At 49.2% G+C, this 27,826-nt stretch overlaps 1 protein-coding gene across 3 annotated transcripts in view; it reads right to left on the bottom strand.

Moving 5' to 3' along the window:
- Positions 1-27,826, bottom strand: part of XYLT1 (xylosyltransferase 1) — a 296,901-nt gene that overhangs the window by 229,732 nt on the left and 39,343 nt on the right. Inside the window, exon 1 of one of the 3 annotated variants that reach the window (XM_032392165.1) lies at positions 2,567-4,855. The exons of the other annotated variants lie outside the window; for them this stretch is intronic. Within the exon in view, the coding sequence (XP_032248056.1) occupies positions 2,567-2,797 (231 nt within the window). The 5' untranslated portion in view covers positions 2,798-4,855. Of the gene's footprint in view, positions 1-2,566; positions 4,856-27,826 lie in introns of those variants that run through there. 3 annotated transcript variants of the gene reach the window in all.

Genomic DNA, 27,826 nt, shown 5'->3' with positions numbered 1-27,826 from the left:
AGTGCTGGGCAGCAACCAGGCCCCGACTGGAAATCTGCTAAATGCATCCCTGACATAACACTTGGTACCCTGTACCATTTCCAGACCACCCATGAGTACACAACAGTTCCACGATTCTTGCCCTGTGTCTCCGGCGCCCATACAACTTAGTATTGTCTCCAGCCAACTCTCACTGTTTACTGAAATATGTCTATTAAAAATGCCAGATTTTAGGGGCGCCTGGGTGGCTCAGTGGGTTAAGCGTTTGACTTCAGCTTGGGTCATGATCCCAGGGTCCTGGGATGGAGCTCCGCATGGAGCTCCCTGCTCAGCAGGGAGCCTGCTTCTCCTTCTCCCTGGCCCCTCCGCCCTGCTTGTGCTCTCTCTCTCACATAAATAAAATCTTTAAAAAATAGATCAGACTTTATGGCAGCATATTTAGGCAGTCAAGAGGCGTTTGTAATCGATGAGCTTTGAAGCTGACCATCACTTATTAACTGTGTGACCCTGGAAGAGTGAGTTCGCCTCTTGGTGCCTCGGTTTCCCCACCTGTAAAACAGTCATGAGTGCAACCTCCATGTGTTAGGGGCAAGTGAGCTGAAACATGGAAAGTGAATTCATAGCAAGTGCTTCTTAGAATTGTGGTTGGGCCAAGCAAGCTCAAGGTGATTACTATTCTCATATTAGTGTATTTATGGGAAAACACTGTATCACTCGCCATATTAAAACACATATATGACCATTTTTTAAAAGGTCATTGATGTAACAGCTAAAAAACACTTTTGGGGACACAGGCTTCGCCTCTGCTTTGCTACTACCTAAATGTGTAAAGCTCCCCTCTCCCCAGATCCCCATTCTCCCGTCCTTTATAAATGAGGACGTCGGACCAGTCACTCTTAAGAGTCCATCCTTCCTCCAGCTCCAGACCCCCACTCCTCCAACAAGCCTACCTTACAAGAAATCAAACTGGAAAACTGGAGTCTACACAATGGGAGCAAAAGGGAAGAGCTGGGGGGACAGGGGGAGGTTATTCACATTCCAAAGGGATTTGCTCTGACAAAAGGATTAACAGCAGAGTTGCTTTAAATAGCAGCTTAAGCCTTGTTTATGGATTGCTAAATGCTTGATGGTGGAGGGGCCAGGAACTTGTGGCCAAAGTGTGATTAGGCCCAGCCAGAAATTAAAAAGTTGAGTACGTTCTCCTTAAAATTATAATGGGAATCAACAAGAGAAATGACCCCATTTCAAAGAAACCTATTCCTGCCCAATATTTTGGGCATGCGTCAAGTGCTTTAAAGCAGGTGCACCTCCATCCGTGAGTTTAGAGCAGTCCAGCCTGTTTTTTTAATTTTTTATTTTTTAAGATTTTATTTATTTATTTGACAGATAGATACATAGCGAGAGAGGGAACACAAGCAGGGGGAGTGGGAGAGGGAGAAGCAGGCCTCCCGCTGAGCAGGGAGCCCGATGCGGGGCTCGATCCCAGGACCCTGGGACCATGACCTGAGCTGAAGGCAGCCGCTTAACGACTGAGCCACCCAGGCGCCCCCAGCCTGTTTATTTTTAAGCCGCTACTATAACAACACTGGCAACTTATTAGATGCCGTAACTGCTCGTCACGTTCCGGCTTGTGTATGGGACATGCATCATCTCATCTAATTGTCAGAGGCTGGGAGAGGGGACAGGGCTCACCCAGAGCGAGTGCATGGCAGAGAATTCAAGCCCAAGTAGGGGAACCGGACACGGAGATTAGATTATAAAAGGCAGAATCCTTGCCTCAAGGAGGACACAAAAGATCAGCTAGAGAGTTCAATGGATACAGAGAAGGATGCCAAATGCCCTGCGACTTCTGTGAGGGCAGAGAAAGAAGACACCAAGGGTTCGGGGTGTGCCCACAGCCAGGTGTGACCTCAACCAACCTCCGGTCGTTAGCCCCCCCACCCCAGTACCCAGATTCCTCTCCTCCATCCTTAATGCCGAGGCTACTCTCATCAGAATGTCTCCGAGCACAAACCAGTCTGTCCTGGGGAACTCTGCTCCCAAAGGTGGGCCGTGGGCCTGGCAGGTGAAGAGAGAGAGGAAGTCTGTCGCAGGCCCTCTCCCGAGGCTGGCGCTGCCTGACCAGGCTACCTGAGAGCTTCTGGCTGCCTCATTTTCCTCCCTTGAAAAATGGGGATATTAGCTACCCCCCACCTCCCTCGGCAGGGAAGTGCTGGTGATTAATTAGGTAACATCTGTGAAGCACTCCCAGCTTTCTGGAGAAGGGCACCTTGGGAGCGGAGCTATAAAAACACGGAGGAGCAGGCTATTATCAGCATGATCATTATTATCATCATTTTCATCATGACACTCTCCTGCCGGAGGACCTGCACTGGCTCCCCATTGCCCCAAGAAGGTGCAGTTAGGAGACTGGTGGGCAAGACCACTGGCACCCTGCTGTTCTTGGCCTCATCCCTCTTGCTCATCCCCATGCAGCACACCCCACAGCCCCCAGGGAGAGCCCGGCCACCTGCACATCCTCCCCTGGTACCCATTCGCCCTGCCGAGGACCTCCCCGGACATCCAAGCTGGGGGCGCAACACCCCACCTGCTCGTTTTTGGGGTGCGAGCCCACGATTTCCCTTCTCTGGAGGGTTCTGTTAGCACAGGTACACAGGTGCACGTGAAATCGGGATCTTGTAGGAGGTTCTTCCCAGAGCTTTAAAACGTGGATACTACGCAAACCAGGACTCGGTCTCTTATATCTCCAACTAGAGAATAAGCACATTGAGGACCAGATGGAGGTCAGAGAAAGTTCCAGATTCATAAATGGAGCCATGGTAAGTAGCTAACTACATCAGCAAAGAATCTGGGTTGAGAGAGAACAGAGCTCCCCGTTCTGCCTCTGACCACATCCCTGGGCCCCAACTTCCTCCTCTGCAAAACAGAGATCATCAACGTAACAGGCGTGGTCAAAAAGCACACAAATCTGGACTCAGTAAGGAGATGATCTGAAAGGATCCTTCGCAAAAGGAAGAACAAGACTATTGCGTTAAAGGGACAGGGCTCATGCACTCGGGCGCACGCTCTCAGCACGGGATCTGCCAGCATCTCCAATGTTAGTTTTCTTTTCTAGGGAGGAGTAAACAAGACAGAAAGAACTGTGGGGACGTGGGATGGAAAGGTCAGGGGACCCAAGAGATGAGAGGATGTTTCACCCTGAAGCCAGTCTGTCCTCGGGAAGGGCTGTCTGCTGGCTCAGCCGGAGGGTGGGCGGAAGCACAGAAGAGAAGCATCACCAAAGTTTGGTTAACCAGCCTTTTGTTCTAATTGATCAGCGCGAACAAGCATCGAAGTGAGTCATCTCTGAGGCAAAGAAGGGGAATTTGGAGGGTGTGTGTCTGGCCTCATCATAGGTAAACAAGGGGGCAGCCGTGCATCATAACTGAGTCACATGGAGAAGGGTGGTCCTTTGTAGTAAGCGTTTTTCCAGAACACAAAAGGGTGGGGGTTTTCTTGGCTCTTTTCTAGGAGCACAGGGCTCAGGTAAAATTCAACACTGTCAATATTCAAGAAGGTTGTTGTGTGGACTCAGTGTGATAATGCACAGAAAGTGTTTAAAGCAAACTCAACACTAGCTGTTTTTAGTTTTCATTAATGACTGTTTACTTCCAGGATAATCTAGAAGACTGTCTGTTAGAGTTGGAAGGTAAAGAACATTCTGGAACTGTGTTGCAGGTAAATATGTAGCCTGGGAGTGCATTTTTATTTGGCCAGTTAGACCCATGATGCTACTGATTCGCAATAAACTTGCTCTCTATGCAGCCCCAGGACATTGTCACGTCATCTTTCTCTCAAGCCTTAGATCTTAAACCTCAAGTACATTCAACCTGGCCCCTGGCCATTGATTGACAAGTTAAAAGAAAAAAAGGAAGCTAAATATACGCCCCACCATCCCAATTGTCCCCAAGAATCAAAGCGGACAGGGACAGGATGGAGAACCAGGAGTTAAAGAAAATGTGTGGCGGAAAATTCTCTACTAACGTTTTATCCTCGCTATTATCAGTGGCGTGCAAGCCTGTTTTAAATTTACCGGCAGCTTTTTAAGCTGCCACCTAGCTCTTGAGGTATTTTTAGTCAAGTAGAAATTCATTTGGAGCCTAAAGTCAGGAAATGGAATCATGTCAGGTGTTGCTCTTACAGAATCCGGCCGTGCCCTTTGTCTGCTGTCTTCCCCACATCTCATTTGCACACAATTAAATAATCACTTCACCCCCCACTTCTCCAGCATCTTTAGCATCTCCCTGCAGAGGGAAAAACGCCAGGGAAGTTGGGCGCTAGGTTTAAGAGATCTATTCTTAATCCAAACGTCACTTCCATCAGCAGGAACAGACTGGGGTGGGGGGAGGGGGGGGAGCGATTTACAAGGAAAATAGGGCCCTGAACCAGAATGAAAGAACAAGTTCCGCTTTCCCCGCTCAAAACAGACGTCTCCAATGAGGCCGTGGCTATATATACATTTGTCAGCTGCCAAAAGGCGCTCGCAGACACAGGAGGAAGGAAATTAAAACAATACTGCCGGCCTGGAAGAAATGTTGAGGTACCTAAGTCAACTGGAGAACCACCCGCCCTACAGCTTAAGCCAAAAATTCAGGAGTCACTCTGGATTCCTCTCTTCGTGGCCCGCAGCTGACCCACCTCCAATTCACCACCAGGTCCAATAGAACCTGCCACCAAAAATGTGTCCAGCACCGACCACTTCCGATCCGGACCCCCGCCGTGCTAGTCCAAGTCCCTGCACTCCTCGTGCTCCCTCCCGTGTCCACCCAACAGCCGGGGAGACCTTTAAAAAATCATAACCCAGGGGCTCCTGGGTGGCTCAGTTGGTTAAGCATCTGGCTCTTGATCTCAGTTCAAGTCTCAAGCTCAGGGTCATGAGTTCAAGCCCCACGCTGGGTTCCACACCCAGTGTGGAGCCTGCTTGAAAAAATAATAAATAAATAAATCATCACCCACATAACACACAAAATAGCAAATCATAAACACTCCCATGTCACTAGGAACAAAATCTAAACCTCTCACTCTGGTTGGGAAACACCCTCCTGGATCTTACTCCTGCCTGTTTCTCGAGCTCATCTTACTCGCCCCTTTGCCTCTTCCTCTAGGACTAAAAGCCTTCTGTTTCTAGAACATTCCATTCTCTCTGATGCCTCAAAGCCTCTTCCCTCTGCCTGGAATGCTTTTTCTCCAGGTTTTCACATGGCTTCTCTGGTCCTTCCGGTCTCTGGTCAAATGTCCCCTCCTCATAAGCCCCTCTGGCGACCACCCTCCTCTCCGTCACATATCCTGCTTTAATTTCATGTACAATATTTTCCTTTTTTTTTTTTTTTGTCTCTTTGATCACTGTATCTTGTACTCAGCATGCACACCAGTATCTTCCCATAGCTGGTGCTCAAGAAATACGTGTTGAATGAACGAATGACCGTAGGAAGAAGGCATGGCAGAGGCACATTAAGGGAACAGGTGAATTTGGAGGGCGTGGTGTGTCCTTTACAGTACAGCACATCTCAATTTAGACGCTGAGTCTTCACCAGAAATATGCGTTCTGTATTTAGAGTTCATAAAAATACCAAATGAAAAAATAAATTCTCAGGCCTGACTTGTTCCAAAAGTTAAAAGTTTTCCAATAACTGTATCCGGTTTTAAACTAAAATGAATTAAAATTAAATAGAATTAAGAATTCTATTTCTCATCCTGGGCCGTATTTCAAGGGCTCCAATAGCCACGGTGGCTGGCGGCCACAATGCTGGGGGCCACCGGTGTGGCCCACGCCACCAAGCACGCCAGGGGTAAAAATCATTCCAGTGGGGAGGCAGAGTGTCTGGGAGAACCGCTCTGGAGGAAAGAGTCAGTAACTCCATCCTCACTGACCTCTGGCGTGACCTTGGCCAGAGTGTGCAATGCTCCAGAGCCTCCGTGTCAGCACAAGGAGGACACCATTTCTGGAAGCATGTGAGGCCAGGCACAGAGGGAGCAGCATGCGGGACAGTGAAGAGCGCCAGCCCCAGAGCTGGGCTGTCTCAGTTCAAGTCCTATCAGTGCCATGCACTAGCTGTGCGTCTTTGTGCCTCAGTTTACACATAGGCAAAAGGTCAGCACCTAACCCACAGAGGAGCCAGAAGGGTCAAATGAGACCGTGTACAGAAAGCACCAGGCACACAGCAAGGTCCCAGTATAATCCCTGTCATCATTATTACTCATTATGACACGTCAAGAAGTACAGAAGGACACAGGCACCCCAGGTAAACGGATGCCAAGCTTCTAAAGCAGGGAACTAACCAGATCATTCATAGGACAAAGGACTCCCCTCGGAGACTCCTTTAAATATAGTGAAATCTCGGAATCGATTTCCCATACTGACGTGGAATCCTTCGGAGGCCCTTCTGGGAGGGCCCCAGACCCAGTGTGTCCTCGATGTCATTCTCATCTGTTTGCTGGTTGGATGGGAGACTCGGCTCCCTTGGCAGTGGGAGGCTGTGATGGTTCACCCGACGCTGGCGTGGAGAGACCGATATTGGCAGGGGTCTGTCAGATTTTAGGGCCACTAAGAGGACCATATGTTCAAAGTGGCCCCAGGCAAGCCCCAACTAGAGCGTCCACCCCCCAGGGGTCGGCTGCCAGATTCTTGGTGCAAGAGAAAGAGGAACAGTCTGGTGGTAGGTCCCCGCAGCAGATGGACTGTCCCAGTCTATTCAGAAATGGCTGCAAATCGGTATTTTTATCCCACTCCTGGACAGGTCTGCAAAGCCTGAAAGTGCCTTGTCACTCACTCAGTGATTCCTGAGCACCTCCTTCAAGCTGGTGCCTGTGCTGGGGCACCAAAGACACACCAACTCTGCTGGTGAGTTAGAGAAGCAGAGTTTACTTTCTGGCAGTCTGAGCTTGCCTAAGGTCAAGTTGCTCAACCTCTCAGAGACTCGATCCCCTTACTGTAAAATGGGGACAGCAGCAGGGCCTTCCATATAAACTTGCTGTGAGAACTGAGTAACTACAAATGAAGGGTTCAGGATAGCTCCTGGCATACAGTAAGTGCTCAATTAATGTTTTCATTCTTAGTTGTACTAGTAGACTACTTGTAAGGGACTAAGTTCTGGATGTTAGGATGGCATATAAAAGAGGCGACTAACTCAGGAGATCAGTAAACTACAATAGTCAAATCCAGACTGGTGGCTTGATTTTGTAAATAAAATTTTATTGGAACTCAGCCACACCCATCACTTACATATTATCTCTAGCTGCTTTAGCATAGCAGAAACATGGGTGAGTAGTTGCCAAGGAGACTGAATGGCCCTCGATGTCTAAAACATTTACTATCTGGTCCTTTAAGAAGAGGTTTGCCAACCTCTGATCTAATCCAAATGGGTGGGGATGAGATCAGGGAAGGCTTCCTGGAGAAGGTGACAACTTAACTTTTCCTTGGCCAGTATTAATTCTTGCTTTTCACAGTGTTCTGGAAGAGCATCCTTAGACCAGCAGGTTTGGGTAACAGAAAGGAGGCCACCAACCCCTACCTTATATTAAATTCTATAGCAGAAGCCACCAAATGGTGGCTCATGGGGCCAGAAACAGCCCATAAACCTGTTTTGTATGGCCCCTGTGGTGCTTAAAAAGACCAGAGACAACACTGGAAGACCTCCCATAATAATCTGCCTTTGAGGCTTCCATTAAAAATTCTGAGTGTCTAGAACCCCGTGGACCCACCCTCCGGCCAAACCCTCTTTGGATGGGGTGCCTATTCTCTAGCTCACTGTGATCCCCACCATACCCACATCCTTCTCCTGTTTTATATGGATCCCACGTCTGTGGCCTCTGCTCTATGGCTGGCGAAGGCCTCTCTCACAGATCCTCCGGTACCCAGACGAGCCAATCACTGCCACCTTACAGATGGGAAAACCGAAGTTCAGAGAGGTTAAGTGACTTCCATAAGGATGCCCAGCTGGGAACTGATAATGTTGGACAGGACCCAGGGCCTCTGTCTCTAGATCCCTGCCGTCTTCAGGCACTCAAACAAAAGAATCAGCCATCACTACGATTTTTCTAGAGCACTTTACAGTTGGCTGAGCTCTTTCACATACCCAAGGCTTTATTACAGAATATAAGAGATCTTGGATCCGCATAGGATGCATAAAGATTAAAGAGCAGACGTTCACCAAAGGACTCATGAGGCAAGAGGTAAAAACTCTAGAAAAATAAGGACAAGAAGTGGACAGGTCTCAGAGGTCAGAATTGACCAATCTAATGAACCAAACAAAAAGTGATCGAGCATCTGCTGGAGACAGGTCAGAGAGAGAGACCCGGTTCCCTTTCTGAGGTTGGCAATCTCACGGGGAGGTTGCTCCCTGTACTAGGACAACACAAGGCAGATTGTGTTTCTGGCAAGAGCAAAGACCAGCCACAGGATGACCTAAGGGCCCACTCAGGGCAAGGGGGTGGACACATAGATTTGAGGGGATAGGAGTGGGTCTTTATTCAGGGTAGGCAGTGCATGGTGGGTCAAGGGAGGCTCTTCGATGATGTATTCATTTCTCATATAACAAAGTTCCACAGTGTGGCTTACACCCTGGACATTTACTGTCTCTGGAAGCTACAAGTCTGAGATCCAGGTGTTGGCAGGAATTGGTCCCTTCTGAGGCTGGCACGGAAAGTCTGTCCCACGCCACTCTCCTAGCATCTGGTGGTTTCCTGGCCGTCTTTGGCATTCCTTGGTTTGTAAAAAGCATCACCCCAATATCTGCCTTCATCTTCACGTGGCACCCACCCAATACGGGTGGGTGCCTGTGTCCAAATTTCCCCTTTTTATAAGGACACCGGTCATACTGGATTAGAAGCCTGCCTGACCCCCAACATGACCTCACCTGTGCTAATGACACCGGCAATGACCCTCTTTCTCAATAAGGTCACATTCCAAGGTATGAGGATTAGGACTTCGACATATGCATTCTTGGGGACACAATCAGCCCATAACAGACAATCTCTTCGAGAAAGCATGGAGCCAGGAGCTGAGAGTCTCCAAACCCTTTCTGAGTCTCCTCCCTACGAGGACTAAAGACCTGGGTTCCCCACCCCTGACTTTCTAACGAGAGTCCCGCAGGAGGTTCTGATGCTGCTCCCAGGATTTGAGGGAGGGGCGTGAGCAGCTGTAGGCACCCAGCCCTGAAAGCAGGAGGGGAAGCCCGTCTCCCTTTTCATTACACCGTGCAAAACAGAAAACTCAATTTATTTGAGAACAAACAGGCTTGGTGACTTCTCGGCATCTACATGCAAGAGCATCAGCCAGCATCACACCCTGGCCACACACTCCGAGGGACCTAGATTGGGAAAATAATGGCATTTTCTCAACAAATTATCTCCCAGCTGAAGTAATAACTTGTTTATAGATATGCCAATTCAGATTTTCATCCCCTTAACCTACCTCTGAAAGAAACACAGTGTTGTCCCCATAGCAAAATAGCAGCACTTTCCGTGGCCACCCCCCTCCTTTCCCACTGCGCCCCCCCCCCCCCGCACCCCCATTGAGCCTTTTTAAATTTTAAGCCATTGATAGAGTCTCTTTGGAAACTATGTGCTCACATCTCAGGTCAACAACATCCTCCTGCTCAGCTCCAATAAAATACACACTGTCAGAGATAAAGCAAATATTTCTCTGAGAAGGAAAAAACAGAACCACTGTGCTTTAAATACAAGCACCAAGGACCCAGCCAGTAAGTTTTCCCAATGGCTGCCATAGAGTTAACTGGTCCTCGCTGGGATACAGAGTCCTTCTGCAACAAGGAGACCACAGCCTCAAATGCCCCCGGCTCCCCCGGCTCCCACGGCCTTCCCAGTCTACGACCACATTGGTGGGAAGGACAGGAGCTGGGGTGACGTTGAGCATGGACCATCCCGGCGCCGCGTTAGGTGCAAGGTGCCTCGGCGAATGACACAGATACGCTGCCTTCTGCCCTCGAGTTACAGTCTAGTAGGGGCGACACGCAATCAAGCAAGCAAGCAGGCACCCTATCTATACAGCCAGCTTGTAGTAAGAGCTACATGTGAAAGAAACAAGGTGTGGAGTTAAGAGACGAAGGACAGCCAGTGGTACTAGATCTGAGACACGAAGGAGGAGGCCAACCCGACCCTGGCAGAAGGAAGAGGTCTCGTGCACTGCCACCAGCCACCCAGTGCCAAGAGGGACAGAGCTTGGGAATGCAGAACAGAGAGCGACTTGACTGGGGAGAGGGCGGGGAACGAGTAGATGGCCGTGATGTTGAACAGTGGCGAGAGTCAGAAGGTGCAAGGTCAGGAGATGGGATTTTCTTCTAAATGCAGCAAGAAGCCACTGCAAGGTTTCGAGCAGGGGGATGCCATAATCCAGTCCTCCCTCTTAGTCAGTCAATCTCTCTCTCTCTCCCTCTCTTACAATATATTCTTCAGAGCCAATTCTAGGACATCAGTCCTTGACCAAGTGCAACTCTCTCTGGAATGAATTCCAGATTTGACTCAACCTCAGCGTGGATGAGCTCTTTTGGAGCATGGCTGGGAACACTGGAAGGGAGACCGTGCATGGGGACACCTGGCCCTTGGGAGTGGGGGAATGTCGCAGAGGAAGAGGCACAAGGAAGCAAGGGGAGAGGGCTTCGGATCAGCTGCTCAAACCACCCCCCCCCCCTTGGCCTGGTGGTTGCCGGGAGTGGTACAGCGCAGGGCGGGGGCAGCTTTCATGAAAAGTCAGAAGGGACTTCCTGCAAGTTCAATTACTGCCTAAATTTATATACGGAGATATACTTATGGGTCCATATTTAGCATTTCTAAGCTTACGTGGTGGGAATAGTTATGATTTTCCCCAAGAACTGGCCAGGACAACTTTGAGCTTGGTGATGTAATTACGTGTAACGTTCTATGACCGAGGGAATGGGTGACTTCCTTTAACATCCCTGTCTATGTTCCTGGGCGGGTCATTTAACTTCTCTTTTGCCTCAGTTTCTGCATCTGTAAAATGGGAATAATAACATCTCCATCTCCAGGAGCAGAGGGGATAAAATGTAAGAACCCACGCTAAGCACTCGGGAGAATGCCTGGCTTAACTGTTCAGCGAAGGGTCAGCGGCTACGGCTGTTAACTATCACATGAACCCCCACACCATTTAGGGGCACCCGGCACTGGTGGAATGTTTGTCAGCTGGTTTTGTCATGCCTGACAATTTAGTACGGAAGTAATCAGGGGGAAAAAAGCCGTAAATTCAAAGATATTTACAACATTATTTATTTAGAATACCAACACAAGTATCTAAACATTTGACACTACGGGAACCGTAGCATTCACTGAAAAACATCAACTCAATGGAAAATTATGCACTAATTCAAGAGATTACTACAGAGACCTCAAAATGCGTTAATGATGTTTACAAAATGGTATTAAGTGGATATGACAAACACAGTGAGAAACAATGGAAGTAGACTAAGCTGGAAGAGACAATGAAGGTGCGAAAATAGTCTTGGGTTGGAAAGCTGGGTCATGGCTGAAGTTTTCAAAAGATGGTGAACACAGGGAAATACAAAAGGAACTGCACAAAAAAGTGACAGTCAAACTTGTGAATGCAATTCCTTGTAAAGCAACAGTCTTCCCTGGGATGGCAAAGCCCTCCGTGGAAGGGGAGATTCTCCATTGCTAAGCTCTTCCGGCATTGGGCTTGTCTTATTCTATATACTTGGGAGTCTTTTCCACTCTATCTTATATTTTAATGAATGAGTCATGGAATACATCACAACACACTTAGTGAGGGCCTGCTGTGTGCAAGACTGGTGCAGAAGGGCCACCAGCACAGCTCCAAGAGGAAGGGCCTCGCTTACGAATATGATAAGCAAAGATGGACCAGTAACTGACCACAGGCCAACAACAGCTAACACTGAGTGCTGGGGGTTGTTAGGAGGGTTTTATGGGAATAATCCCCTTTAATCCTCATATTCAACCTCAGATGCAGCTTCGGCCATCTGCGAGATGAGAAACCTAACACTCAGCAAGAGCAAAGGACATGCCCAAGGTCACGTGGTCAGTGGCGGAGCAAGGATCTGGACCTCAGCCTCATCCCTGGGGCGCCTTCTCTCACCACTCTGCCATCACCACATTCCCAGATGCCCACCCAGAAACTTCTCACCCTTGTCTCTGTGTCTATTGAGACGTGGTCTCCCAGAGCTCAAGCCCAGCCTAAGACGTTGGGCTCGCCAGGGGCTGGGTAAAGAGCGTCCACTGTGTGGATTAAGGACAAAGAGAGGCTGCAGTTCAGGCTGGAGAATTTTTTAAGGCCCTCTTGGGAAACTGCAGTGGCGTCAGGGAGACGGCATGTGTGTGCGTGTGTGTATGTGTGTGTGTGTGTAGGGGAGCTCAAGTGGAGGGTGGCAAGCATGTGTGAGCATAGGGGGATACAGGGCATGGAGAGGGACGGATGCCCCTCCCCTGCCCAGGTGGGACAGAATAGGCTGAGCAGCCCCAGTGAGACCCAAAGAGTCTCTGGTGCTGTCACTTTCCACCTCAGATCTCAAAGCGCTGGGTCTTTTGCTCAGAATGCAAAAGAAGAAGCTGACACAATTCCGGTCAAAACTGACAGCATGAAGTAAGGCCCACGGAAGCTCATGCACACACACACACACACGCACGCACGTGTGCACATCTATCTACCACTTACTTGGGGCCAGGAGTCGCCTCATGTACCCTTCCTAATTAGCCTGTGAAGTGGGGACAGTTATCAGCCCCATTATATAGGTGAGAAAACCGAGGCTTACTTGCTCTGTCAAGGTCACATGGTCCTGACTTTAATCCAGGCAGCCTGTCTCACTCGGGAACACACGCATGCATGCACCCAGCAGTGTACACACAAACCACATGCAGAGTTGTGTCCACACACACAAGAGATGGGCCTACACACGTGGACAAATGTGGCACAAGTATGTACCTGGGGGGCTGCCACAGTGACTATATGCAGCCCCATCTCCATACAAGGGCCCCAGCGCTCCACACACCTCCAGGGAGCACCAGGCGCACAGAATACAAAGCAAGTACAAGCACGGAGCTTTCTGGAGGGGTAACTCAGATGAGAAAAATCCATATTTAGGGTTCCCTTGGCTAACCAAACGGCCCCGCTCCCCCGAGCCACCTCTCTCCGCAGGGGACACTGCCGCTGAGCCTCGCCGCGGCCGTGCGGAGCGGGGGGCTGATGCCACCAAGGGAGGCAACTCCAGCCTGGGAATGAATGCGCCGCTTGTCGGCTCTGCCCCAAGCAGCGGCACAACACGGTGCCCTGTTTCTCCTGGGACCGCAGCCCCGAGTCCGTTCCAGAACTCATTTTCACGTCTTTCTTCCCAACAGACACAAGGCCCGCTCAGTTCTAGAGAGCTGGTGTGGCTGCCAAGGCCCGGTGGAGGGAAAGGGCCTTGAAAAGTGACTTTTATGAAACATCCCTGCTCGCAGAGGCCAAGCCACGAGGCCCGAACGGCTGACTTGCCATTCACCACACACCCCACCCCAAGACGGGGCGGGGGGCCTCCGCGACAGCTGGCCCTTGTTCTCGCCCGCTGGGAGCCCCGGGGAGTCAGAATTCACGGGGATGGCAGTGCAGAAGGCTTGGCAGGGAACCCCGCTTCTGGCATCTTCCTCGGGGGCCACAGCTTGCCGTGGTCAGCCAAGATGGCCCGATGCAAGAGCTGGGGAACGTCTGTACGCGGTGGGTCCTTGGTGCGTGCGGAGCTGCCCAGGCTGAGACCAAGGCAGGCAGGCTCTCCGTCACCTGAGGTGGCCCCTGAGGTACAGTGAGGGTGAGCTAGCAGAGGGGAAGACGAAGGTCTCACCGATTCACGTATTCATCCACTCGACAAAAATTTACTGAGCACCTACTACGTGCCGGTGTGGCTATTTCAGGCACACTCAGTGATGAATACCACAGGCTCCACCCTCATGCCGCCTGTTCTCGAAATTGTCACGCTCTCCCCAGCCCTCCCCCACATAATAGCTGTGTGACCTGGAGCACACCACATCCCCTCTTGGTGCACCAGTGAGGTCTCTCCTAGGCTTCTGGGAGCCTGAGCTAGACGGAGTTGCTTTCCATCACTTGCAGCCAAGAGTTCTGCCCAGGAGATTAGGAAAGAGAGCGGAGAAGACAGAAAGCAGGTTTGAGAATGCTGCGGGGAGCTGGTGAGTCATTTGCTCATCTGGAAAGCAGATGGGGAGACACGTGGGGTGAAGGAGGCCCTGAGGAAGAAGAGAAGCTGCATTCACTCCAACCTTCTCTGACAGCCCTTGGAAGCTAGGGGTCAAGAGGGACCACAAGGCCCTTTAAGACAAAGAGAAAGATGCTGAACAGCTAAATGGATAATTCAAAAGAAAACAAAAGCAGCGGCCTTTTCTTCTCTGGAGGCTTTCAGTGTTCATTAAAACATTATTTGGTGTGCTTAGGACATGCTAGGCCCCGGGCTGGGTGTGGGGATGCAACAGGAAAATCAACAATAGAGCAGAGAGTGTTCCTGCGAGGGTCATAGAGTCTTTCAAAAGTCCCTCTTTTGACTGGAGCCCCTTGGCCTTACGCATTCATTCCTTTGCCTGCTCACCACCCGTCTGCGGGGCTCCAGCTGAAACAGGGCCCACACGGAGTCCGGTGTGGCACACGGCCTTGGGAATCAGGCAGGTCTGCATTCGAATCCAGACTCGGCTCCTACAGGCCATGCCAGCTGGAGCAACCTACTCAGCCTCTCAGAGCCTCCGTTACCTGCCCCATACAATGGAAATCATGCAGATTTCCTTGCAGGGAATGAATGGGAGCGTGCTTTTTTAAAGCCCCTACTGGGCCCAGCGACGTGCCCTTGGTGAGTGCTCAGTGGTACACAGGAACTTATTACACAGCCCTACGAAGCCTTTGGAACCAGAGCCTCTGGGACGCACAGCACTGCTCTTGTAGAGGCAAGCTCAACTTCCTTGGGGTTCACACTCAGTCCTGAGTTTCATACCTGGATGCCCACAATTGCTCAGCCAGGAATTTCCTCACCACGTAGCCAATTTCCAGCCTCACACTGGAAACATTCCTCCAGTTTATTCAAAACCCGCTGGAGGGGACCACAATATCCTCGGTTGACATGTTTTTAGCTTCTAGAAGGATAAGCAATGTTAGATTTTGGGGGGAAGGGACATTCAGAGGTTGAGGCTTGTTCTGAGTTCAGAGGCCAGATTTAGACAGCACTGAGGACCCAAACTGAGTCCTAGAAACTGGGCCAAAGGATCTGCACATAATGATACATATCAAAACCAGAGAAAGCCTTAGTCAAGGGGGAAAAAAAAAAGATGAAAATTACAAAGACGTTCTTCCGAAACCACCTTCTAAAAGTGAATAGAAAGAGCATGAAGCTGCCCAAGTGTGCCCCAGCCTCCCCCTGCAGAGCTAGAAAGAGTAACAGGTCCATTTCCAACTTGCAATTTAATTCTATTTTGAAGTTTACTGGAAAGCAGAAAATAAGAAAGGGATCTGAGAGACGCCCTCAGTTTGAAGACAAAAGCAACATTGAAACACACGTTAGACCAAAGAATTCAAAAGGCCTGGCAGCTTGGGTTCTCCCCCACCCCACCCCTGTCCCCTATCTTGACAGTCCCTCAAGCCCCCTCATACACCGGCAAATTAGCGACGATGTGTGTGCTCTTGACTTTGAACCACAGTTAACCTTCCTGGTTCTTCGCGCAAGGAGCCAAAATGGGATGGTCACACGTTGAGAAAAAATACCCACTGGACGTACTCAACAGTTTCTGAAGCATTGATATTTGAAGGGCATGTGTAAGGGAGGGTGTTAGCTGCAGACAGCAGACTGAAAAGGAACTCTGAATGTGACCAGGTGACCTGCAGGGTCTTTGAGGGTCTGAAACCTGCAACCCAGCCCTTATGGACTTGGAGCAATTTAGCCAGTGTGTGAGGCACAGCCTGGCTGTGAGGCTTACACAAGCTCCCATAGGCCAAGTATTCAATACAGTGCCTGAAACATAAATGTGTATAAAAATATTAGCTGTAGCTGCTATTGTTGATGTTGATAATAAAAACTGGAATAACATTAGAACCCCCTCCGTGGGGCTAGTTTTCTGATAGAGTGCTGTGACAGCCAAGAGCTATCTCTTTAATGCAATTTGCTCCCCAATTAATTAATTATATTATATCCAAATTGAATTATATTGTCTCACTCTCCGAGGAACTGGCAGCTTCACCTTGGGCTGCTAAAAATGTCCTGCCACCAAAAATTGCTTATAAGGCATCCCTGTCATTTCGCTCAATGAAAGGAAGTTTATTAGTTTGTGAAGAAGTCTTTTGGCCATAAGGCCTTGTGACACTGAATTGAGGAAAATCACTTCTAAGAGCAGCCGTAAACACTCCTTGGGCTGGCTCTGAGTTTGGGGGGGTCACTGCTCAAGAGGGTAACTTTTTCGAGACCTTCGATCTCTGATAGCTCTGGGTCAAAGAGCGCAACTGTGACACATCCCACTTCAGCTCTGTCCTGTGAGAAAGACCCAATGCCTACCTGGCTTCCAAATGTAGTCAGGGGCTCCAGAAACCATCCAAGAAGAAAAGCCTAGTGCTGATGGCCTCTGTCTAATAAGCAGGAGACCCATCTTTTTTTTTTTTTTTTTTTTTTTTTGGTGTTTTCTTTCTTTTTTTTTTTTTTTTAAGATTTTATTTATTTATTTGAGAGAGAGAATGAGAAAGAGAGAGAGCATGAGAGGGGGAGGGTCAGAGGGAGAAGCAAACTCCCCGCTGAGCAGGGAGCCCGATGTGGGACTCGATCCCGGGACTCCAGGATCATGACCTGAGCCGAAGGCAGTCGCTTAACCAACTGAGCCACCCAGGCGCCCAGCAGGAGACCCATCTTCCTGACTGTGATGGGCACAGGTAGACCAGCTGTTAAATCATGAAATTCACCGCTAACACTCAGCCCCTGCTCTCAACAGTAGGGGGCAACGCGGGCGAAGGTGAAAAGGATGTTTTCTTTCTACTGGCCCATTATGTTTAGAAAGCCCATTCAGACTTCTTGGGAGACACAGCAGGGAAAACCAGACCTTCCCCCACTGCAAGAGATCATGTTTTCAATGGGCAGGTGCCCAAGGCCTCTTAATCTCACCAACTTGGCTTAAAGGGTGTGTGTAAAGAGTACGTGCAAGATGGCTTCTCTGGGCCCCCAAGTGCACGCCCCCAAGTTATCCACAGATCCTGCAGTTGAAGGTCTATATCCTGATGAGGTGGAGTTTATGTTCTCCAGGCTACAGTTCAGCCCAAATCTAAGGGAATCACTCACATGAAAAATACGTGAATAGCACCCCTAGAGGTATGGAAGTGTGGAGGTGTGCATGACGTAATACTCATATCCATGTAAGGCGGTCCGCACACGCATGCATGTGCACGCGCACATACACACCCCCCCCCAAGGATTCCAGAACCGCAGGCTTAACCTTGCCTAGATTCAACCACGTTGCCCATGGTGTCGAGACCAGAATAAAACCCATGTAAACAGATTAAATGCCATGACAACCAAATTCCAATCTTACAAATACCAAGGATTGGAGTGGGGGAAGGAGACTCTCTTTGAGATGAGCATTTCTTGAGCAGAGCAGAGAAGGGAGAAGGCAGAGAGGCTCTGGATAATTTAAATGATCAACATTCTTTCCAACTCTGATGGGAATTCCTCTCATATTTGGGTTCTCCCAGTCAACCACCATCCACCATCTTGGAAGGTGGTCCAACTGACGGAGCTCCAAGGGGATCCAATGACATTTACTTTCCCAGCCAAGAGACACCTCCATAGGGGTATATCTCTAGCTGCACTGTTGTTTTCCTGATGGTCCTACTGTTGGGAAAAAGGAGGAAGGGATATATAATTTGTCAAATCCTACACCTGATCTGCAATCCAGCCCATGTTCACTATATTTGTATCTGTTCAGGAGCTCACTCCAGTGACCAATATGGGCTGAGTGTACCCGGAGGGTGAACAGGCATAGTGACACTCCCCACTTTTCCCCCCCGAAACTCAGTATCACTCAAGCTTAGATACACCATGAGGCAAAGGACACCCCACCGACCAATCCAACCTTACAGGAGGCCAGATGTGAACCCCCAAAGGAGGTGTCGGTCCTGGTTCTTGGCACAGAGACGTTCACAGGTCCTTCAACGCCGGGAGAAAAACACCTTTTGTCGTTGCTAAATGCTATTTTCCCCTTCTTCTAGCCCACCCCAAACGTTCTCAAAATACCCTTCCAAACTCAGCTACGGTGCCACTTCTCCAAGGTGGCTTCCGTGGTGCCTCAGACTGGGGCAGGCCACCCCCCGCACACTCTAATTAACCTGTCTCCTCCACTAAACTACGAACTCCAGGAGGTCAGAGGATGGGCCGACGTGCTCACCATTATGCCTCCAGTGCCTAGCCCAGAGCCTGACACAGTGCACACTCACTGCGCACAGCCCACAGACACACACGGCCACGGCTGGCCTATCTGTGCTCCTGATGCTCTAGTCAGAAAAGAGGGGGCATTTCCGATGACAAGATAAATACATGTATCACCACTGCATACCTCCATACTTTGGGGGTCCCGGGCTGGTTCAGCACCCTTCCAGGACTCCCCGGCGATCATGCCAACATGTGAGCAAAGAAGGGGGTTGTTCTCGCTGTGTTTTCTTAGATTCTTTGTCCGGCTGGCACCCAGGCATCACGGGGTCAATGATATTAACATACACCTTTTCTTATTTTCTGTATTCTTGAGGCTCCAGCACTGGGGTGGGTGGGGGGCTCCCAGGCCTAGCCAATTCTTACATATAGCAGAGTCGGCCATGGGCACGCCTTTCATATACAAACCAAGCGATGGATGCCTAGACTATACGCACCCCCAACTCCACCTTATCTAGCTCACACACAATCCAGCATCTCCCCTGCTCTAAGTCATGTCAGGCCAGGCACCAGGTGGCCAGAGACCACCTCTAGAGCCGAAGCCCCCCGGCGTTATTCAGACCAGCCAGTCCCAAGCCGTTCTCTCTGCCCTGCCTTGCCTTTCCTATGGAAACCCCAATAAGGCTCCAGCCGAGACTCTCCCCGCCCTCCAGCCTCCTGCTCCCTGACCCGACCATGCCGTTCCTCCCGTGGGAAGCCCTGCTTCTTGTTTCTAGGGGAACCGTGAGGAAGATGAAACTTTCCTTTAAAGGGCACTGGCCTCTCCGTGTCATCCCTCGGTCACCTTTACAAGGTGAGACCCGGGCACGGGACAAGGGTGGATGCGTGGGCGGGTCTCCTTATGAGTGTCCTGCCTTGCTTGGCCACGCTCCCACGGCAGGCCCCACTCCCCCACTCCAGCGGACTCAGCAGCAACCACAGGAAGCCTTGAGACACAGGCAATGTGAAAGGAGAAAACGAACATTTCTGCAGAGCGAGGTGGAAAACAAGTCACAGAAGCGGAGCTCGGTGTCCTGGGGAAGACTGGGGCCAGACCACCTGTGCATGCCCGAGTGCCACGCCTGCCACCTGCTCGCGTGGGCCCTGCTCAGCTGTTCTCACCCTCAACTGCCCTTCCCTCACCTGCAGAACGGAGGGTGGGGGGTGAGGATGTAAGCACATTAACAGCGTGAGTGCCCAGCGCATGGTCAGTGCTACGGTTCTTCACTCCCCCGTCAAGCTAGGCATTCGAAGGAATCTGGATCAGCCCCCTGTGCATGAAAAATCACCCCAGCGCTTGTGCCTTTTATCCTGCACTTACGATATGTGCCTGGCAGCACGCACAGAGCCTTGGCATAAGTGCCAGAAACCAACCTCACACAGCAAGCCAACCAGGTAGGGCTGATCGTCATCCCCATTTTATAGACGACAAAACTGAGGCTCAGCCAAGAGGATGAGCCCGCTGTCAACCTCCCCCATTTCTTGTCCCCCGACTTCAACAAATATGGATTGAGCTACGTGCCAGGGCCTGGGCTGGGAGCCGTGAACATAGCAACATGGCGATGGGCTTAGTCTTTCTTTTTGTGGGGCTGTCCTGTGGACTGGAGAATGGTTAGCAGCATCCCTGGGCTCTACCCACTAGCTGCCAGCAGCACCCCCCTTTCTAGTCATGACAGCCAAAAATGTCCCCAGACATTGCCCAATGTCTATTCCCGCCCCTGCTGGGGGCCACCAGCATAGAGAAGGGGATTCTTTTTTTTTTTTTTTTTTTTGGAGAGAGAGAAAGTGTGAGCAGGGGGAGGAGCAGATGGAGGGGTAGAGAGAGAATCGCAAGCAGACTCCACGTTCAGCACGGACCAGAACACAGGACTCGATCTCACGACCCTGAGAGCATGACCTGAGCTGAAATAAAGATTCAGATGCTTAACCAACTAAGCCACCCAGGCGCCCTGAGAAGGGGATTCTTAACTACCATGCTATTTCAGGGCAAAACAGAGGCCTGTGCCTGTGGGATATAGAACTGGCCTTTCCCTGACCCAGTTAATAGAGAGGATGCAATGGCCCTGAACGACACACAGCCGCATGATCACAGAAGACCTCTTAAGATAAGGATGTGAGGATGGAAACGTGCGTGATGTAAGGCTGGTGAGCTGGGAGTTGGGGAAGAAGCCACGCAAATCAACACTATGGCCAGCAGAGAAATTTACCCTTTGTGCCGTATCCACATGTGTTACTCAGGTGCAGTTGGGGTCACTTTAAACATCAAATAATGACCAGGCAATGACTTCTGTTCACGGGGACCCTTCACAAGCTATAGGACTTCACTTAACAGTTTAGGTAAGATGTCATGGAGAGCTTGCAACTCTAAAGGCATGAGCTGCAGGCTCGGTTTTGACCCTGGAGGATGGAGATCATGAGCGGAAGGAGAGAGCAAAAAGGGGCCAGGTGGTCCAAATGTTCAACTGAATGGTGTGTAGCCATTTCCAAAAGAGAAGAAAATATCACTGACTTATTCTTAATTTATCCTCACGACAGCCTCTTATGGTAAATATTATCCTATTTTGCCAGTGAAGAAACTGGAGCTTGGAGAGATTAGAAATTGTGGAATTCAGCATCCAGCTAGTAAGCCTTAACTCCTACCACGTTCCCCTCACTCTCTCCGTGCTAGCTACACCGGCCTTCTTGTGCTCCTGCCCCAGGACATTTGCACAGGTTGTTTCTTGTGCCTGGATGACCCTCTCCTCCCTTCTTCCTCTGGCTCACTCCACTCAACCTTCATATCTCACCCTGTTCATCTGCCAAGAAGCCTTCTCTGGCCCTTCTCCAGACCAAACCACCTATTAAAAGCTGTCTGATCATCACAGCTTCTTTTTCTGTATCAGGACTTGTAAAAGTTGCAATTTAACAGAAAAGCCACTGTTGTTGGCTCCCCGCTGTATGAATACCTCAGATGCAAGAGGCCCACAGATTCTTCGACGTTCCCCTCATGGAGAGATGGGATCTTATTCCCCTTGAAACGGGGCTCACCGCGGTGACTTGTTTTGACCAAGAGAATGCGGCAGAAATGATGTTCTGGGAGCTCGGAGCCCAGGTGATAAGAAGCTCCCGCTGGGACTCTGGAACATTCACTTTTGGGAAGCCTCCTTTTGGAACCCAGCCATCATTCCGGGAGAAGCCCAAGCCACATGTGCTCTCATCAACAGCTCCAGATGAGCTCCCAGCCAGCAACCAGCACTAGCTTCCAGCCGTGGGAATGAGACACACTGAACAGCCATCCCAGCCAAACCTTTAGACGCCTACAGCCCCGGCCCGTATCTGACCGTAACACATGCAAAAATCCAAGGGACAACCAAAGAACTTATCAAACTCAACACCAAAAGAACAAAGAATCCAATCAAGAAATGGGCAGAAGACATGAACAGACATTTTTCCAAAGAAGACATCCAAATGGCCAACAGACACATGAAAAAGTGTTCAATATCGCTCGGCATCAGGGAAATCCAAATCAAAACCTCAATGAGATACCACCTCACACCAGTCAGAATGGCTAAAATTAACAAGTCAGGAAATGACAGATGTTGGCGGGGATGCGGAGAAAGGGGAACCCTCCTACACTGTTGGTGGGAATGCAAGCTGGTGCAGCCACTCTGGAAAACAGTATGGAGGTTCCTCAAAAAGTTGAAAATAGAGCTACGGTATGACCCAGCAATTGCACTACTGGGTATTTACCCCAAAGATACAAAAGTAGGGACCCAAAAGGCTACGTGCACCCCGATGTTTATAGCAGCAATGTCCACAATAGCCAAACTGTGGAAAGAGCCAAGATGTCCATCAACAGATGAATGGATAAAGAAGATGTGGTATATATATACAATGGAATATTATGCAGCCATCAAAAGGAATAAGATCTTGCCATTTGCAACGACGTGGATGGAACTGGAGGGTATTATGCTGAGCGAAATAAGTCAAACAGAGAAAGACATGTATCATATGACCTCACTGATATGAGGAATTCTTAATCTCAGGAAACAAACTGAGGGTTGCTGGAGTGGGGGGTGGGGTGGGAGGGATGGGGTGACTGGGTGATGGACACTGGGGAGGGTATGTGTTCTGGTAAGCGCTGTGAATTGTGCAAGACTGTTGAATCTCAGATCTGTACCTCTGAAACAAATAATGCAATATATGTTAAGAAAGAAAAAAAGAAGAAGAAGAATGTAGCAGGAGGGGAAGAATGAAGGGGGGGAAATCGGAGGGGGAGAAGAACCATGAGAGACAATGGACTCTGAAAAACAAACTGAGGGTTCTAGAGGGGAGGGGGTTGGGAGGATGGGTTAGCCTGGTGATGGGTATTGAGGAGGGCACGTTCTGCATGGAGCACTGGGTGTTATGCACAAACAATGAATCATGGAACACTATATCTAAAACTAATGATGTAATGTATGGGAATTAACATAACAATAAAAAATTTAAAAATAAAAAATAAAAAAAAAAATCCAAGGGACAACCGCCCAGCTGAGCCCAGTCAACCCATAAGACTTTAAGAGGTAAGAACTGTTTAAGCCTCAAGGTTTGTGAGCAATTTGCTCCATAGCGATAGATAGGACCCCACAGGATCCAGGTTAGGTGTACATACGTAGGGCAGCAACCACAGCTAGATATGTAGTAAATACACTACCTCTTGATTAAATGAAGACTTGAATATGTGAATTAACTAATGGTAGAGGTGGGATTTGGACCAGATCATATAAACTCAAATCCCCCTTCCCTTTTCTTTTTAACCATAACCTAATGTTCCCTTAAAAAGGAAAAGAGTTTAAAAAAAAAAAAAAGGAAAATATTTTCTTCCTGTGTATCATATTTGCACAGGTTTGGGAGGGGAAGTGGAACGCTCAAACTGAGTCTTGTCCCAAGATGGTAGCTCAGCAGTTTGCTATCCCAGAGGAAGTTCAGAGTTAAAAAGCCAGCTTGCTCTTGTGTCGTCACGCCCTCACCATGGCATGGCACAAGGGCCAACAACTTTTTCTGTAAAGGGTCACGTAATAAATATTTTCACCTTTGCATGCCATAAGGTCTCTGTTAGAACTATTCAATTCTGCCATAGAGTGAAAGCTGCCATAGACAATATGTAAATGCATGGGTATGGCTGTGTTCCAATAAAACTTTATTTATAAACACAAACAGTGGGCCAGATCTGCCCATCCCTGGTAATAGAGCATAATACAGTCATCCTTAAATGTGGGAGTGATCATGTTGTTTGCAGACCCAATGAAACAGGCAATGCTTCCAATGGAAATAACTTTCAGTACTTAACGTTGCATTGCAGACAGCATCTTTCACTGTATTTCAGCAAGGTCAAACAGGCTCAGGTGCCAAAGATGTAAGAAGAGACAGTAAAAAAAAGAAAATTAATATAGGGAAAAATCTGATCCATCGACCTCCCTTTTGTCTTCTGTAAATTGGGGGAGGGGACGTCAGCTCCCTTTGATTTGAGTATGGAATGCCTATCACCTGCTCATGGGAGCAACATTCCATGAGAATGGTGTTTGCAGACCATCGAGGCAGCTCATGGCAAAGAAAACTTCCCCTCTTAAGCCCTCAATGAACTATTTGTTGATAAATAATTGGATCTATGTCTATTAGAATTAGAGTAATCCACTTGTTGCTATTATTAGCCCATTCAACATTAGAGCTCAGTTACTGGTTGAAGTTTATTCAAAGCAGCAAAACATTGTCTAATGGTCTCCTTATTTGTTTGTCTTTGTAGGATCAGGACTTCGATTTCAGAAAGTACTACGTAGGTTAGCCAAAATTGAGCTTAGGTATACATAAAGCACAATGCACAAATTATGGCTTGTACCCAAACTCTAGATTTCAGAGTTATATACAGTTAATTTTTTTTTTTAAACTTTGGGTTTTAAAATAATTACAGACTCTATACATTTAATTTTTAAATGGCTAATGTTAATTCTCAGAGAACAGAAATTTGTCGTGTTAGTTATTACTAGGATTCACGGCTCAAGAGGTAAAGAATTTCTGAACTCACAAAGCGATTTTTAAAAATAGTACTGTGTCATTTTGTTCTTAGACCAGTCCCAGGATTAAACTTCATTTTATAGGTGAAAAAAGTGAGGTTCACCATAAGTACCAGTGACTTGCCCACGGTCATAGCTTGTAAGGGGCAGAAACAAGGCTGCAGACCACAACTCCTAGCTCCGTGCCCCTGCATGGGGACACCTCAGAAGAATGGGGTAACTCCTCTCCAGTTAGAATTAATATGCAACACATGTATTTCTATCATTCTTTGCAAAGTTTAGCATCATCCAAAAAAAAAAAAAATGTTAGCTTGGCTAATTATTCAGATTTTTTTTAGCTAGGGGTCCAAATGTTCAATTGAATGGGTGTGCATGTTATTGGTGACACCATATTTTTAAAGGGAGGCGACTGCCCAATAATGACCCAAAGGCTTGGCTTGGAAGCAAATTTCAATCACAAACATCAATTTACTGCCTGAATTTGCCTCCATTTCAATAACTGAATCTTTCTTGATTGACTCAGTAAAACCCACTTCAGATTTAAACACCAGGGTGGGAGGTGGGCTGGTCCAAGCCAGATGGCCTTGTCTTTGGGACCTCACCAAACAGAAGCCAGCTGCGTCTTCAACAGTGCATGTGATCCCGCCAGGGATGCGCATACACTGTCCCTCCCCCAACAGTGTGCTCACCCTGGGGCTACTTTCACTTTGCAAGCTGGTTTACCTTATTAGAGTAATCTTTCAGATCAAATATTACGATCCCATGAAGAGCCAGCAGAAAATTTAGAATTGGAGGGGCGCCTGGGTGGCTCGGTTGGTTAAGCGTCTGCCTCCGGCTCAGGTCATGATCCCGGGGTCCTGGGATTGAGCCCCGCATCGGGCTCCCTGCTCAGCGGGAAGCCTGCTTCTCCCTCTCCCACTCCCCCTGCTTGTGCGAGCACACGCTCTCTGTCAAATAAATAAATAAAATCTTTAAGAAAAAAAAAAAAGAAAGAAAATTAAGAATTGAACATATATTTTGATCTTAAAAAAAAAAAATACACCTGTGTCTTGCCTCTCACTGTTCTTTACATGGGAGGCAAAGGGGAGCTCGAGACAGAAAATTCATTGTGAAGCTTCGGAAAAATCTTTGCTAATTAAGGAGCAGCAGGCTGTATTTTCCAAAGAGGAATGCAACTATGTCGCCTACCCCATATATTCTTTCCACTCATGCCCTGTCTGCCCATCCCAACAAGGGCTAGGGTCTCTTTTTCCAGCCCCTAGAATCTAGGCGGGCGCTGTGACTGTTCTGAGTGACACAACATGGCTGGAGTGATGCTGTGCCCGTTCCAGCTGGAGCCCTCAACTTCCCGGCGGCCTCCACGTCCTGCCTCCCAGAGGCTAGTGGCCATGTAAGAAGGGTCCTTTCCCTGAGACCATCCTGCTGGGAGAAAATCATGTCACGGCAGAAGGCTCCGGAAGACAAGATGCCACGTGGGGAGAGAAGGAGCTCAAAAAGGAACAAGATGGCAAACATATGGATGAAGTGATCATTCCAGAAGTGGCTCACCCAGCCCCAGCTGCTGCCACACAGAACAGAAGCAAACCGCCCAGCAGAGCTTTTCCTAAATCCTGGACCCCGACAAAAATCAGGCGCAAAACCAAATGGTTGTTTGAAGCCACCAGGATTTCAGATAGTGTGCTTTACAGTAATAGAGAACTGGTACACATATATATTTTTTAAATTATAACATGAGGTAGCTCTCATTCGAGGCCCTGCTAATGGCCATATCATCTGTGGACTGCAAAATGGGAGTTCTGGCCGGTGGCCCTCCCCAGTCCTGCCCGGGGTAGGACGGCATGCTGACCCCAGCAGGACGCTCTCTCTAGTCTTCCTCTAAGAGGGGGGCTTTAGTGTCCCCGCTAGGCCCCAGAGAGACCAGCAGTGACCCCAAGCTCAGTTATCCCGATTTGAGACCTTAGCCCCTGGAGAGCTACGGGCTTTAAGGGAAAATGTAATCGTCACAGCCAACTACAGTTCTCTTCCCTCCTGGGGATCTCGCTGGCTTCGCCAAGTCTACCTGGTCCCTCCTCCTTCTGTTCCCTAGCTGCAACCCCCAACTGTGGGCCCATGTCCTCCTGCCCAGCAGGGCTGCCCACTCCGGGGAGGGGCCTGTTGACTGATACCCCATGAAACTGCCCAACTCCCGACGGAGCTCAGCCCTGGGCCGTCAGGGCAATACCTCAAGGGCACAGGAGTCTGCCCCTCCATAGCCAGCAGGTGGGCTCTTTCAGAACCCATTAAGATGATTTTTTTTTCCTCCAAGGCCCTTCCGTGAGGACTGAATACTAATGAACCTCCCCTACAAAGGAGGGGCCTCCTGCTGCCCTCGGTGCTGGGCGGTAGGGACAGTGTGTGGGCTGGCCTCCCTGCCACCTCACTCGCCTGGGCTTTCGTGTGGGAGTCAGTATTGATTACTGTTATTTTATGGGATGACTAAGGGCTCTCCGTGTCAGGCAGGGGGGCCTTGGGAACAATCCTCACGGTCTGTGCAAGTCTGACGCCCAAATCCACGGGACCCTAGCTGTCGGCGGCGCGAGCTGTCTTTGCCTCCTGAGACTGGGCAGGAAGTCTAACTGGCCTCAGTTTCACCATGTGTGCCTTTCGATCTGTCCATCCAACCAGGGGAGGCTTGGACATCCTTCTCCCATTCTTTCCCCCGAGAAGCTGGCACATATCACATGCACTTTAGAGCCAGAAAGATCTGCGTTCAAATGCAGCGTCTGCTGGTTCTTAGCTGTGTGACTTTGAGCGAGTTGCTAAATGTCTCTGGGTCTCCGTTTCCTTGCCTACAAAATGAAGGCAATAGTAGCACCTTCTAGCAAACCACGAGAACTGAAGAGGATGAGGCCAAGAGCGCTAGAAACTGCGAGTTATTCTGGGTGGTTCGTGAACAAACTTTTGGAAAAAACTTTAATAGTTACAGATTTGCCCTGATGTATTTAAGAAGAAAACAGGCTTCGTTAATACCAGGATTTTATGGACAGCAGAGCTGAAGGCTGAGCCCAAGGAAACAGTGAGCGCATTTAAAGAAAAATATTAAGTTAACTATTGCTGGAAAGAATGTTTTGCAGATGCTGTGGACTCCACTAGGCGTGCACATAGTAGGTGTGCACCCCATCAGCACCCCGGCGCCTGGTAGGTGCTGGATGAATGTCTGTTTCCCTACCCTGTGGCCCTCCTATTGCAGCGGCCCTGAGGCTTGTAACAGCACCCACCTCTACCCTTGAACTTGGTTCCGGCCTCATTAGGGCTTAGCCAAGGCTTAGAAGCTGGAGGCAGAGTCCTCGAAGTGTCAGGGATTTCTCCCCTCACCAGGGTGAC

Source organism: Phoca vitulina, unplaced genomic scaffold (assembly GCF_004348235.1).
Source record: "Phoca vitulina isolate PV1807 unplaced genomic scaffold, GSC_HSeal_1.0 scaffold66, whole genome shotgun sequence".
Taxonomy (NCBI): domain Eukaryota; kingdom Metazoa; phylum Chordata; class Mammalia; order Carnivora; family Phocidae; genus Phoca; species Phoca vitulina.
Note: the sequence above shows the minus strand (reverse complement) of the source record. Positions and strands in the feature narration are given on the sequence as shown.